A 15,354-nucleotide genomic window follows, 5' to 3' on the forward strand; every position below is an offset into this window, starting at 1 on the left:
GTGTCCTGCCCATCAAGGAACCATCTTTTTTTTTTTTTTTTAAGTTTATTTATTTATCTGGAGGGAGAGGGAGAGAACGGGGGAGGCGCAGAGAGAGAGGGAGACAGAGAAAATCCCAAGCATGCTCCGCACTGCCAGCACCGACCTGACATGGAGCTCAAACTCACAAACCGTGAGATCATAAACTGAGCCGAAACCAAGAGTTGGACTCTCTACTGATGGAGCCATCCAGGTGCCCCAGGGAACCATCTTTTTATGATGAAAGGTAGTTGTGAGATTGTTGATCCTTCCTGCCTCTATGCCACCTTGGATCCAGAATAATCCATGTAATTATACAAACATTCAACTAAGGATAAAGAAGAAAAGTTATTTATTGAATAAACTATATGAACTTTCATTTGTAAAGTGTTATAAAGTGTCGGCTGGAACCTCCAACAGTAGGCGAAAGGGATAAAATTGTAAGAAAATCATCAGTATTGGTCCAAAATGCAACCTCCAGAGTATTGCTGTCTATATACATTCAGTCCAGTCATCTACCTGTCTTCTACATCTGTTATGTTATAATGAATAGATGATCAATCCTGTGGCTTGTAGGTATTCTATGACACCAAACATTAAAAATAATAAATTAATGTTTACTATACTTATTAGAATTGAAAAGCTAATTAATACATTTCTAGAAAGCTTTTAAAAAGCTTGAGTGCCTACCTGTAAGAGTTATAAGAACAGTGAACTACAGAGGTAGAAGTCAGGGGGTGGATTTATTGAATCTACTGCTGTGTTTAACAGCTTATGTGCATTGTTTCATTTAACCCTCTCTAAACCTTGTGAGGTAAGTACTTTTGTCTTTGCTGTATTTATGAGAAAATGAGTATCACAAAACACCTTGACCAACATCACATAGCTAATGACTGGTATAATCAGGATTTGAATGCAGCTTCAGAAGTTCTTAGTGGAGAGCCTTTTTTTTTTTTTTTTTTTTTGTATTATACCATCCCATTTCCTGAGACTCTTAAAATCTGAAGTCACTTTGCCTTTCTGTACTTTGCAGTTTTCTCATCTAGATATATGAATATTAGGATAGATAGTCTCAAAGATTCTTTCCAGCTTTAATTTTCAGTGAAACTATAGAAAGGAATATGACTCAACTTTCTAAAAATTTATTTTAACCAGAACATTCCATTCTCTCTCTCTCTTTTTTTATTTTTGGTCACAATTTTATTTTAAAGGTATATGGCCAGAGAGTTGATCAAAGATTTAAATTTGATAGAAACATAGTAGGTAAAGAATGAAAAATCATTCAGTCCAAAAAATCTTAACATTCCAAAAATGGGTTGGTACAATCAGGTCAACTGCAAAGGAAGGTAAGATCCTGTAATGCAAGCCTTGAACTGCTATCTCAAAATGAAGGTTGTTTTCTTTTATATAACTAGAGTTCTTTTTCTTAGCAGATCCAATTTGCTGACCAGAAACAAGAATTCAACAAACGTCCCACCAAAATTGGACGTCGCTCTCTGTCTCGTTCCATTTCTCAGTCATCTACTGACAGCTACAGCTCAGGTGAGTACTGAGCTGCTATGGACCCACCCGTGGAGGCTAATTAAGTATGATCAATGGGCCCTCCTGTCCATCCAAACCTGTGCTTTGGAATAAACACTTTGACTCTCAGTCAAAATTTAGACCAAAGTTCTGGATGGAATCTTGGGATTCCTCTTGAGGATTCAGGGTGGAGCCTAATGGAGGTCTCTTCTTCCAACAATGTCAGAAGAGGGTGAATAACAAAACTGAATTCTGATCTATTCAGAGGGTGAGCATAGGTAACTCATTGATGACCTTCATTGAACAGCATGTATAAAGACATGTTTTTTTCCGTTCTTTGAAAATAAGAGGAGTTCCCCATCCCTCCATCCAGTACTTGCAAATTAAGAGGGAAACCTTAATTGCCCTAAGAAACAATGAAAACATTCAAGTGAGCCCTAGTTCCAGTGAGCCCTTTGCCTTCTCTTCTAAGCTATGCCATTATATTGCTTGTCACTCCTTCCTTCCTTTGCAGTGGCATTAATTCAAATATACGGGCTGTGGAGCTGTAATATCATTTAATGCCAGATGAGTTATTACCACGTAGGACCCCTCGAAGGCATCGGCCATTTGTGCAACAATGCCTAGTGTGTATCTGATCTAATAAGGAGCTATTTTATTTTGCTCTTCCGTTGGAATATAGTAGGAAGCTGAATGTTTGCCCTAGTTATCTCTTCACATTATAAATAGTAATATTCTTTAAAAATTTTTCATCATGACCTCAAATTTTATTTGTTCTTCACACAAATAGGAAAGTAGTATTTGTTATGTAAAGTTGAAGAAAGCTTGTTTGGGAAACTTTTAGGTTGGGTAGATTGTTATTTACACTTGTTACATTTCTCTTTTTATTCCCTTCTGCCCCCTGTAATGGAATGAAGTAAATCCCTATGGATTTTTGTGTAAAGATACCGAATTGTGTACCTGTCTTATTCTGCTGAAATAGCCAGTGTTGAAAATTCATGAACCAGTTAATATAACTCTGGAAACCAGGGCGCCTAGGTGGCTCAGTTGGTTGGGCAGCCAACTTTGGCTCAGGTCATGATCTCACAGTTCATGAGTTCGAGCTCCACATCGGGCTCTGTGCTGACAGCTCAGAGCCTGGAGCCTGCTTCAGATTGTGTTTCCGTCTCTCTCTGCCCCTCCCCTGTTCACTCTCTGTCTCTCTGTCAAAAATAAATTAAAAAACATTGAAAAAAATGTTTTTAAATATAACTCTGGAAACCAAAATAATTGTGAAATGTGAATTATAAAATGGTGGTTAAAATTTTAGACTGTAAGTTTGTGCATATTGTTTAAAGATGGATACTAAACAATAACTGTACTAAACCTTAACACCAGCTCAGTCTCCTCCCTATACACTAGATCCACATTTCCAATTGTGTTCCTGCAGAGAAAACCAATGCCTGCCTTTCTACTGAACCCCTGTATGTAAGGAGGGTACTTATAAAATAAATACTTACCTAGAAAGTGTGATTGATCTCCTCAGTTTCTAAGTGAACACATAGTTGCCTAGTATATCTCATTAGAGAGTGATACTGACTGATGTCACTCTGGAAAACTTGGACTTTTAAGTTGAACTACTCAAAAATTGCCAACCTTATATATCCATTTAAAGATATTAAATTCAGGAGCATGGAGTCAAAATATTCTGGTGATATAAAATAATTTAAGATTGGGTGCCTGGGTGGCTCAGTCAGTTAAGTGTCTGCCTTTGGCTCAGGTCGTGATCTCACAGTTTGTGGGTTTGAGCTACGTATTGCACTCTCTGCTGTCAGCACAGAGCCCGCTTCAGATTCTCTGTCCCCCTCACCCCTTGCCCCTCCCCCACTCTTGAGTGCTCTCTCTCTCTCAAAAATAAATAAAAATTTTAAAAAATTAAAAAAAAAAAGAAAAGAAAAGAACTTAAGATCAATTATTCAGCTTCCCACTGGATGCTAGAATTACCTTGATGGTATCCCTGACAAATGGCCATCTGGCTTCTTTGGGAGCATTTTAGATGATAGGGTGATTCTTGCTTTATCTAGTCATTTAGCTCTGATAAGCTCTTATATAATCCTTGGAATTTAATGATTTTACATAGAAATTAAAGTCACCCTTTTCAGGGCATCCCATTGTCGTGGCTATCCTCATCTGGATATATTCCAGATGAAGTATCCTTTTAAAAATATGCCTATGACTTTAATATTCCAGGTATGATCTGAAACAATCTATAGGAAGTGTTATTTCCATAAACTCGGTGCTTTAAAAATGAAACCGAAGATGATGCTTGTTTCTTTTACAGCTGTTTCAGACACACGGTTACCTCGTTTTGTTTTTGTTTTTTCACATGAACAATTAGCAAGTCCTGGACTGGCAGTTAGGAGAGACCAATTTTCTAGACTTTGATCCCTATGTGATTTGTTTGTGTGATCCTGGAAAACTCTTGTAGTTTGTGATGTTCATAACAGAGGCAATGAGAAATTATATGAGGTGCTACAGAAAAAGCTCCTAATCTATCAACGAAAACCAGGAATAATGAAATTGACTCACAGCTTTCCAGATACAGGATGATATGCAAATGCATGTCAATAAAAACTTGGAACCATTTTCAGCATACATTATCATTGAAGTGACTACAGAAATTAACATTGGAGAGCCCCAAGGATCAGTGTCTGGATCACTTCTCTGTTTATACTCTCCCACATGAGCTCATGCAGTCTCATAGGTTTAAATATTATGTATTGACATTTGATTCTCAGATTTTATCTCCACTTCAAATCTCTCCCCTATACGCTAGATCCATGTATCCAACTGCCTGCCCAGTCCTTTCACTTGATGTTTTATAGGCATCTCAAACCTCCCATGTCTTGAAAACTGAGCTCCTGAGTTCTGATCTTGCCTCGCTTATGAATATAGTTTATTCACAGCACTAGAGCCAGATTCATTCTCCGGAAATAAATAAGTCAGGTCATATCAATTCTCTGCTCTAAACCCTCCAATGGCTTCCCAGTCTCACTCTGAGTAAAGGCTAAAGGATCTTACAATGGCCTACACAGCCCTCTACCCTCCCATTACATTTCTAGTCACATCGCTAGATTCCCAAACCTCCCTCCTCTTCCAGCTATACATTTCACCCCAGCCATATTAGTGGCTCCTTACTACTATTGTGTTATTTCGAAATATGCCAGGCACTTCCCTGCTTTAAGTCCTTTGCACTTGCTATTTCCTTTGCCTGGGGTGCTCTAAGATATCCTAGCTGGGTATCCTACCTCCTTCAGTTCTTAACTAAACGTCACATTCTCATTGAGCCCTATTCTGGCTATTCTTAAAATTGTACAAACACCCCACCCAACATTTCCTATCAAAGTTTCTTCCTTAATTTTTCTCCACAGCATTTGATATATTTACTATGTATTTTACTAATTTATTATTGTCTTTCTCTCCTTCCTTGAATATGAGATCCATAAAAGTAGAGATTTTTGTCTTATACTGCTCTATTCCTAGCATTTAGAAATGTTTAACCTAAGAGGTGTTTGATAAATAAATACTGATGAAAGGTGTCCCCAGACATATACTTTATATTCTTGTTGAGGTCTCTGATATACCCTCATATACCCTCTGATATACCATATGGGTCTGATATACCCACACTCTGTATGTGAACAGCCAGAAGACTTATGACATTTCAGAAAAAATGTACTTTCCTATCCAGAGTGCTTGTTTTGCTGAAGTTACCTGGAGGCTTGGGTAGTCTATGGCCTACTCTCCCTACTTAAAGATCCTAGTGCCAAGTTTTGCCATGCTTTCATTTAGAAGCCTCTACCAGCCTTTCTCAACCAAGGTTCCTCATCAGAATCACAGAACACAGAAGAGGACTGGAGAGACTGTTTTCTCAGCTATCAAAGGATGGTTCACAACTAGTACACTTCTAGATGGATAGAAGTAAATTGATACATTTGATGGATGCTTCAATGCATTAGGGCTTAATTCTGATGGAACCCAGGTTGAAAAAGGCTACTTCAATTCCTGAAATTCCTGCGTTTTCCTGAAAGTGTTTATAAGTAACAGACGTCTAGAAACTCTTTCCCTAAGCACAAAACTTCATAAAAACAGATGAATAGACGAGGCTTTTCTTCAAAATCAAACCATTCTCAGTGATCTATTTCTGAAAAAGCTGTCTTTACAGGGAGTTAATTGGTTAAAGATAAGAAAGGAAAGCTGAAGTCCCTTAGTTCATAATTGGTTCTTATAACACTTATAAAGCATTTTAAGATTTTTCCAAGTAACAAAGTTTTGTTTATTTGTTTGTATTTTGGTTGCTAACATAGCTTTTCACATATTTCTAGAGTGTTATTCATCAGTGAAATCTGCTGCACATTGACACACAGGTCCCTACTGTTATTTCCATTACCAAATGAATAGATTGGGCCTAAGAGGCATTGTCTGACTTAAAATAGTCTAATAGGACTAATTCATCTGGGAGTCTGACTGCTTCTTCTAGCAATAACCTACAATGTCACAGCTGCTAGGAGGTAAGGCTTAATCAGGCTTGAGCCATAGAACATATGTGTATGCATGTTCTATGGGATAGATTATGGATTAGTGATTCATCAAGTTATGTTTTGATTCTGGGTTATCATGAAACAAGAGAACACCCTGTGGTAAAGTTATATTATACTTTATTATAACTTTTCTATGTAGAAATTGAACCCTTTTTTGACTCTCATTTATTCATGAGGTTTTTCTGGTGGTAGTTAGGGGAAAGAGGGAGTATGGGAGAGAGAACATCTGTTATACTCCCTGTTTTACAGTTGGATAAATTGAGAATTGGTCACAACCAATTAGAGGTAAAGCTAGAGCTAAGGTCTTAGGCTGTGCTTCAGTTGATTATTGCCTTGATGATCAGTTGTTCATTTTTAATTGAATTATAGCTCTGGTCTTCAGAGTGTGACAATTACAAACACTTTACAAATTATGCAAGCATGTGTATACACGTGTGTTGGCTTTCTCTAAATTTTCCTGGGAAGAAACCTTTAATACTGTCTCAAATATTAAAGTGAATGTGCTACTTTAAATATAGTGACAGAAATAAGTATGGATTCAAAAAACAAATGTCATGCTAGTTCAGAATAATCTTTCCACTGTGTTTGCAGAAGTAATACTCTCTTGATCTGGGTCTGTCAGCCATTTTGCATTCACATATTAGTACCATCTAGACAACTGATATTTTTGGTTCTCACCTGATAACAGGTCTGTATAAAGGACTCTTTGAAAACAAATCCATTGTGGCTGAAATAAAAACATTGATTGAGCTAACTATAACCAGTTGACTACTGTGAAGAAAATAAAATACGGTATTTGAGGAATTTTTTTTTTAGAATAGGGAGGTGGCATAATAATTTCTTCTTGAGATAGAAGGCAAACTCAAGCCAAAAATTGGAGCGCTTCTCCTAAGGGGAAATTTTGGTGCTTATTTTTGTTGTTGTTTGTTTTGTTTTATTTTGTTTTTTACCCTGACTCATCCTTAGAATCTAGAGAGGCAAAGGAGAGGAATGCTATTCTGGGTAGAGTGAGGACTCTGTCTCAACCTTTTTCATCATTGCCAGCCAGCCACCTGCTGCTTGGTTGGATTAGTAGATGACAGAGGTAGAAAAAAAAGGAACAATAAATAATATTGTATGTATGTCATCCCTTTCCCATTCAAAATCCTGAAGCTGATGGGGCGCCTGGGTGGCTTAGTCGGTTAAGCATCCAACTCTTGGTTTCAGCTCAGGTCATGATCTCATGGTTTGTGAGTTTGAGCCCCACATCGGGCTCTGTGCTGACAGTGCAGAGCCTGCTTGGGATTCTCTCTCTCTTTGCCCCTCGCCCGCTCACTCTCTGTCTCTCTCAAAAATGAATAAATAGGGGCGCCCGGGTGGCGCAGTCGGTTAAGTGTCCGACTTCAGCCAGGTCACGATCTCATGGTCCGTGAGTTCGAGCCCCGCGTCAGGCTCTGGGCTGATGGCTCAGAGCCTGGAGCCTGTTTCCTATTCTGTGTCTCCCTCTCTCTCTGTCCCTCCCCCGTTCATGCTCTGTCTCTCTCTGTCCCAAAAATAAATAAACGTTGAAAAAAAAAAATTAAAAAAAAAATGAATAAATAAAACTTAAAAATCCTGAAGCTGAGTAAGAACCTTTAAAGATGTTATTTCTGGTATTGACTTAAAAATATATGCAAAAGCCAACACTAATATCGGGTATCATTTATTCAGTATTTAATTTATACCAAGCATTGCATTAGCACTTTACTTACATTATCTCATTTAATCTTCTCAACAACTTGACTCTGACAAGTCATGTCTTCCAATTTACAATCTGCTTCATAATACATATTACAACCATAGGAAAAGAAAAACTCTAATTAATTCTGAAATGAGTCATTTCATGTCTGACTCACCCATTAGACTGAAAACTCCATGAAGATGAAGACAGCCATATTTGTTCTATATACCCAGGAATTAGACTGTGCCTGGGACATAGTAGATAATGTGATAAAAATTTGTTGAATGAACAACTGAATGTGTGCATGATTGGATTCATGAATGAATTCTATTAATCTATTAACTAATTCTATTAATTCTGTTAATCAGGTTCTGGGACGCCTTTATTTTATATACCCAGAAACAGAGACTGAGGCTTCAAAGTCTGTCTGACCCCAGAACACGTAACCACTATATTTAAATGGCCATTGAGGAACATAGAAATCGTCATGCCTTTGTCAAAGGATTTGAAATTTCAGGATATTCTGAATGTCAACACTTTCTTCAAAAGTGATTATACTATAAATTATGATCGAGATTAGGGATGGCCACTGCCTTTCCTCTCTCAGGTGGTAGAAGCACTGCTCCCCTAAGCCTCTAACACATAAGCTATTTCGGAGTATCGACTAGTGAAACAGATGACTGCCCAGGAAGCTGTTTCTGGGCTCTGTTGCCAAAGGTACTTTGAACTCTTGCTCACCCGAGGAGGGAGAACCACAGACTTTTTATACTGATTAGTTCCTTTCAAGAACAAAGTCTCTTTGGGGATTTACTAATTCCCTCACCTCCCTTGGCGCCCATGTTCATTCTTGTTGCCTCGTGTTAGGACTTTGCTCTAGGGCAGTTTTCCAGTTCCAAGAGATACACTCAGGCCCCTGCTGCCCAAACATCTTGTCGTGCCATGCCCGATTAGCTGGGCAAGGTCAGACTTGCCTTTTACAGCCTTCCCAGGTATAGATCCTTTGCTAAGAAATCCCAGAAATGCCATAATTCTCTGGATGTAAGTACATCAGAGCACCATAGACCTTAGGAGCTCTGAGCATTTGCAGCTTTCTCCCCTTACAAGTGATGGACATACTTCTTATCCCATTGAGAGATATGTAATGCTTTATAGATAGAGCTTTATATCCCCCAACCTCCCCTCCCCCTCAAAAAAACACAAGGGGCATCTGGGTGGCTCAGTTGGTTAAGCCTATGGCTTCGGCTGAGGTCATGATCTCATACTTTGTGTCAGCTCTGTGCTGACAGCTCAGAGCCTGGAGCCTGCTTCGGATTCTGTGTCTCCCACACTTTCTGCCCCTCCATCTCTCTCTCTCTCTCTCTCTCTCTCTCTCTCTCTCTCTCTCTCTCTCTCAAAAACAAATAAACATTTAAAACAAACAAACACCACCACAACAACCACAAGAAACCTTGAGGGCTACTTAGGAAGAAACTATCCTCAGAAACTTAAACATAAGTCATGGAATGAAATTAAATCATCTAGCAAATGATTAGCAACTACAGATTTGTTTTAAAACTGAAAAGACCTCAGCTAAACATGTGAGTAGCAGCAGCAGCTGCCTGTTAGCCACAATCAAAAGCCTTAGACTTTCCACCCTCTAGCGTATACTGCTAAATGGATTAATCATCAGAGCATTTTAGTATACCAAAAGAGGATTTATCCACTTCTTTGGGAACCTGAAATGCCTACTGCTGGATCCACTGAGGCCAGCAAGAAGGGAGAGCACACTGAATACTTCATTGTCAATATCTAATTGGGTCTGCAGGCATAGTTCAGCCTCATCAGAGCGAGTTCTGAAAAGAAAGCTCTGTTATGTCAGACAAACACTTTTTGTGTGGTTCTTAATTACTTTCCCATGGGTTCCTTGTTTTCTAGGTCTTATCTGTTCAATTACTGTACTAAAACACAAATTACATCAGGCATCTAAGCAGCAGACAAAAAGGGCAGCTAGGATCCCAGAAACCCATAGGTTAATGACCATGATCTTGCATTAAGAACTTCAACCTATTGCTACCATGGTGTAACCTCTCTCGTTTTGCATATTCAAGGACCTCATGTTCTGAAGATCATTAGCCCTGGGTAGTTAATGCTATCCAAGGGGAACGTCTTTGGCAACCTCTCTCAGCTTCCTCTTTCTGACCTGTGGATAGCACTTTCCATAGGAGGTGGTGGACCCAGCTCCATGGTGCCATTTAGGTGCCTACCATTTAGGTGTACATCTGTATGGTGCTGGATGACTAGAGAAGCCTCAGTTCACCCCACGGTGTAGAATTTCAGAGGAAGCCATTTGTTTCCCTGAAGGCTTTTTATCTGTCATTTCAGCGGCTTCATATACAGATAGCTCTGATGATGAGACATCTCCCAGGGACAAGCAGCAAAAGAACTCTAAGGGAAGCAGTGACTTCTGTGTCAAGAACATCAAACAGGCAGAGTTTGGACGAAGAGAAATTGAAATCGCTGAACAAGGTAAAGAAAGCCAGCACCTGTTCTTTTTCATGCTGCCCGTGTCTTTTTGTCCGTGTTAATCCCTTTTTATGTCCTGGGGTCTAGTTGCTTGTGAAATTTAAGAGTGGTTTTAAAGAGGGGTGTCTGGGTGGCTTAGTTGGTTAAGCGTCTGACTCTTGATTTCCACTCAGGTCATGATCTCACAGTTCGTGAGTTCGAGCCCCCGAGTCAGGCTCCGCACCGACAGTGCAGAGCCTGCTTGGGATTTTCTCTCTCTTACCCTCCCCCAATTGCCCTCTCTCTCAAAGTGAATAAATAAATCTAAAAAAAAAAAAAAAAGGAATGGTTTTAAAGAATACTTAAAAGAAATCTGAACTTAGGGAACACTGTGGGGAAGGAGTGTACTCTGGTAGGTCTATAAGGAACCCCTATACCAGGAAAAGGCAGAGAGAATGGATGAGTAAGACTGGGAGATGGGGAGTCAGAACTCTGGAGAATTTGCCTCTGAGAGCCTATTATAAAAGAAAAATCAGATTCAATGTCTTGATTCCTTAAGGAACCCAATCTAACAACCTGACCGGGGGAAGAATCTTACTTTAAGAGAATAAGTTCTTCTGTTTATTCTTTCTCTCTCATTCCCTCCTCTCTAATAGCACTGTGTATGTATTGTGCCTTTTCAGAAATGCCTGCACTGATGGCTTTGAGGAAGAGAGCTCAAGGAGAAAAACCTTTGGCTGGAGCCAAAATTGTGGGTTGCACACACATCACTGCTCAGACTGCTGTGAGTCCTTTTTCTTTCTCCACATAATAATAGTTAATAATAGCCACCAGCTATTGAGTGCTTGCAAAATGCCAAGCGGTAGGTTAAGAGCTTAACAAGTATTAAGTCATTAATCCTTGTAATGGCCATGTAAAGCAGGTATTCTTGTTTCTACTTTGCAAACGAGGAAAGTAAGGCTCAGGGTGTTTAAGTAATTTGTCTGAGGTTATACAGCAATAAAATCATAGAATCCAGGTTTGAACTTCAATTCATCTGACTCCCAAGTTTATGCTTTCTCTGTGCTACACTGCTTCCCCTTGTCTTGCCTTCCAATGTCATTTCCATAAGGCAACTCTCTTAGATTGCTTTCAGCTGCAAGTAAAAGAACCTGATTCAACCTGACTCATACCTAAAGGAACTGACTATATTACATAGCTAGGAGTTCAGAGGTAAGGTGGACTTCAAATTTAGGATCTCAAGGCTCCAGTTTCATCTATCTGTAATTTTCTTGGAGCTCCCTTTTCACTTGCTTACTTCATTCTCAGGCTCATAGCAAGTTGATTACAGCTCTTTAAGCCATCACAGACTGACATGAAGAGTAGGAAGGACCATTTCTTCTTCTCCCCCAAAAGCAAGTAAATCTTTCCCAGAAGTCTTCCAGGATATTCCATCATGTGTCATTGAACAGAACAGGGTCACATACCCATGGCCCACCAGTCCTGGCAAGGGGACTGGGATTACCATGATTGATTTAGACTAGTGATTCTTAACCCTATCAGATTCAGTGTCTCCTCTTTATAAAACATATTTTTGCAATGCCTCTGTATTATCTTAAAATGAAATTCAAACATGACATACCTCAGTACATATAATTTTTAAAAAATCAATATAAAATCTTAACTGAAATATGAAGGAGGAATAGAGGAAAAGTAATTTATAAAGAAATAATGTGTATTTCCGTATGTAAATGCTTGGGCACAAGAATAGTGGAATACTCAGATATTTGTACTTCCTCATAGCATTATTTGAATGAGAATGCCACAAATGTAGATAGAAATGTGTTACTGATTCTAAGGCATCAGAGTGACATTGCCAAATTATATGATTTTCTGAATCATATTATAATAAACTATAAACTTTTTATAAATCTCTGAACAGCAACAATAACAAGTGTGTGTTTGCTCTTAATTTACACGAGTGTTACATTCCTGGGAAAGCTATTACTATTTTGTATTAAAACTACAAGAGTATTTTTGGTTAATGTGTAAGGTGGAATAAGGTTCTAAACTTAGATCATTATAAATAGGTTTCTCACCCTTGTGAACTTTCATCGGAACATTTGAAAACTGCACTAAATGTGGCATGGTTTTTGTTGTAAGAGACTGTCCTGCACTTTCGACATGTCAAAATCTCTGGTCCTGATCACTCAATGCCAGTAGCATTCCCCTCCCGACTATTGTGACGATCAAAAATGCCCCCGCAGTTTTCCAGAGCTCCTCTGTTGAGAATCACTGACTCAGAGCCATCATCAAAGACGTAAGAGATTGAATTGCCAACCATAATGAAAACACTACAGGAAATTGGTGTATTGAGAAATGGTCTGAAATCATTTATATGATTTATAAGACTCAGGTCATCTGTATGGTTAGATCGGCTTTCAACAGAGTGTCTCCTGAAGCATGACACTTATTTATATGGCCACATTCCTGATTAAGAACAGAAGAGAGTCCTTAAGACCCAGGCAGCTACTGTTATGATCTTTACCATGAGACGTTTCCATATTACATGTTCTCTAAGGAAAAAAATACCTTGATTACCCCAAATTAATATAATAAATTGAAAAGCTGTCTCTTTTTGGAGCTACAGACTAATAAATCAAGGCAGAAACACTCTTGGAATCTTTTTTGGGCTTCCCTAGTCAGTGACATGAGACTTCAGTGTGGTGGCTTAAAATAGTAAGTGCTTCTGTACTGTCTCATGTTGCTAAATTGTATCTAGTTTCTTTTTTACCCCCTGGGTCACCAAACATTACCACCTTTCAAGGCTCCCTTCTACTTTCTCTTGAATGGAGTAATCAAAATTAGTTTACCAGTTTTAATATTATTTCAAAGTTTCCTCCCCACATTTTTTTCTTTTTCCTTTAAACAAATAATCACACAGGGGTGCCTGAGTGGCTCCATCAGTTAAGCATGTGACTCTTGATTTCGGCTCAGGTCATGATCTCATGTTTGTGAGTTCGAAGCCTGAGTTGGGCTCTCCACTGACAGTGTGGAGCCTGCTTGGGATTCTCTGTCTCCCTCTCTCTCTGCCCCTCCCTTGCTCGCACACTCTCTCCCTCAAAACGAATAAATAAAAATAAAAATAAATAATAATAACAAAGGAATTTTTACCTTGTTTTGTTTTTAATCTCCGTTTTCTTTTTCTGATTACAAAAGGAGTTAATGTTCATTTTATAATGCTCAAACATTACCATACTCTGTAACGTAAAAAGACAGTCTCCTATGATCCCATGTTCCAGAAATAACTATCATAGTTAGTTAATGGTTTCCTATCCATGTTCCCAATAGACTTGGATCTATTTGTATTTTTTAGGCATGTTTCCCTGGTTCCTTCTAATAACCAGATTCCTTTGCTACTCTCTCTAAACAGTCATGATTGAAAGTCAGGTTAAGCCAGCTTCTAAGCTCTGTCTTCCTTCCACTCCTACCTGCCTTCACTCCTGTTTGAGCCCTAACAGCTAGCACTCTTTACTTAGAATTCTTTTTTAAAATATTTATTTATTTTTGAGAGAGAGAAAGAGAGAGAGAGAGAGTACATAAGCAGGCGAGGTGCAGAGAGAGAGGGGGACAGAGGATCTGAAGCAGGCTGCTCCCTGACAGCAAAGAGCCAGACACATGGGGCTTGAACTCAAACTTGACTGTGAGATCATGACCTGAGCTGAAGTCAGACATTCAACAGACCGAGCCACCCAGGCACCCAGCATGATTTTTTTTTTAATTTAATTTATTTATTAAAAAATTGTTTTTTAATGTTCATTTATTTTTTTTTTAAATTGATTCTTTTTTTTATTTTTTTTTAAATTTTTTTATTTTTGGGACAGAGAGAGACAGAGCATGAACGGGGGAGGGGCGGAGAGAGAGGGAGACACAGAATCGGAAACCGGCTCCAGGCTCCGAGCCATCAGCCCAGAGCCTGATGCGGGGCTCGAACTCACAGACCGCAAGATCGTGACCTGGCTGAAGTCAGATGCTTAACCGACTGCGCCACCCAGGCGCCCCTGATGTTCATTTATTTTTGAGAGAGAGAGCGAGCACACATACATGCACAAGTTGGGGAGGAGGGGAGAGAGAGGGACACACAGAATCCAAAGCAGGCTCCAGGCTCTGGGCTGTCAGCACAGAGCCCAACACGGGGCTGGAACTCACTGACTGTGAGATCTTGACCTCAGCCAAAGTCGGACGCTTAACCGACTGAGCCACCCAGGCGCCCCAAGTTTGTTTTTTTTAATTAAACCATAATTAGAATTTTTACTTAGCATTGAAATATGAGAAAATACAAGTTTTACAACACGAAAAGTACCAGTACTCAGAGTTAACTACTGTCAGGAAATTTTAAAACAGGTTTTTTAAAAGATTTTTTTCCCCAAAGTTCATTTATTTTTGAGAGAGAGAAACGTAGAGAGCAAGCAGGGAAGGGGCAGAGAAAGGGAGGGAGAGGGACTCCCAAGCAAGCTCCACGCCGTTGGCACAGAGCTTAATGCAGGGCTCAAACTCAGAAACCGTGAGATCATGATCTGAGCCAAAACCAAGAGTCTGATGCTTAACCAATTGAGCCACCCAGGCGCCAAAAACAAGTTTTTTTAACCAAAGCTTTATTCTTGTTAAAATAGTTAATAATCAAAGCAGTAGGGGGAATACTACTTTCTTTAAAAGAATCCTATGTCTATCTTATATATTGAAGTTAAAAGTAAATCAGGATCAAATTGGCAGAATAAATTTTTAAAATAATTTTTAAAAATAGTTTTTAATTTGAAATAAATTATAAAGTTGTAAGTACAGTACAGGTCACTTTTTTTCTTAGCCATTTGAGAGTAAGTTGCCAACCTGATGCTCCTTGACCCACAAATACTTTAATGTATATTTTCTACATACAAGGACATTCTCTCATATGACCAGTACAACTATTCAAAATTAGGAAATTAACATTGATTTATATTACCATCTAATCCTCAGACCTTGTATGAATTTTACTAGTTGTCCCAGTATTATATTTTATAACCCAAAGATCCAGTC

At 38.9% G+C, this 15,354-nt stretch overlaps 1 protein-coding gene across 7 annotated transcripts in view; it reads left to right on the forward strand.

Annotated features, from left to right (window-relative positions):
* The window catches only part of AHCYL2 (adenosylhomocysteinase like 2), a 165,145-nt gene that overhangs the window by 119,468 nt on the left and 30,323 nt on the right, over nucleotides 1-15,354 (forward strand). For 4 of the 7 annotated variants that reach the window (XM_042971968.1, XM_042971980.1, XM_042971988.1 and 1 more), the window contains exons 2-4: nucleotides 1,452-1,560; nucleotides 10,180-10,323; nucleotides 10,983-11,083. In XM_042971968.1, coding sequence (XP_042827902.1) covers nucleotides 1,452-1,560; nucleotides 10,180-10,323; nucleotides 10,983-11,083 — 354 coding nt within the window. Of the gene's footprint in view, nucleotides 1-1,448; nucleotides 1,561-10,179; nucleotides 10,324-10,982; nucleotides 11,084-15,354 lie in introns of all 7 variants that reach the window. The other 3 variants (XM_042971963.1, XM_042971977.1, XM_042971982.1) reach the window with 1 other exon arrangement.

The sequence above is a fragment of the Panthera tigris genome, chromosome A2 (assembly GCF_018350195.1).
Source record: "Panthera tigris isolate Pti1 chromosome A2, P.tigris_Pti1_mat1.1, whole genome shotgun sequence".
In the NCBI taxonomy this organism is placed as follows: Eukaryota; Metazoa; Chordata; class Mammalia; order Carnivora; family Felidae; genus Panthera; species Panthera tigris.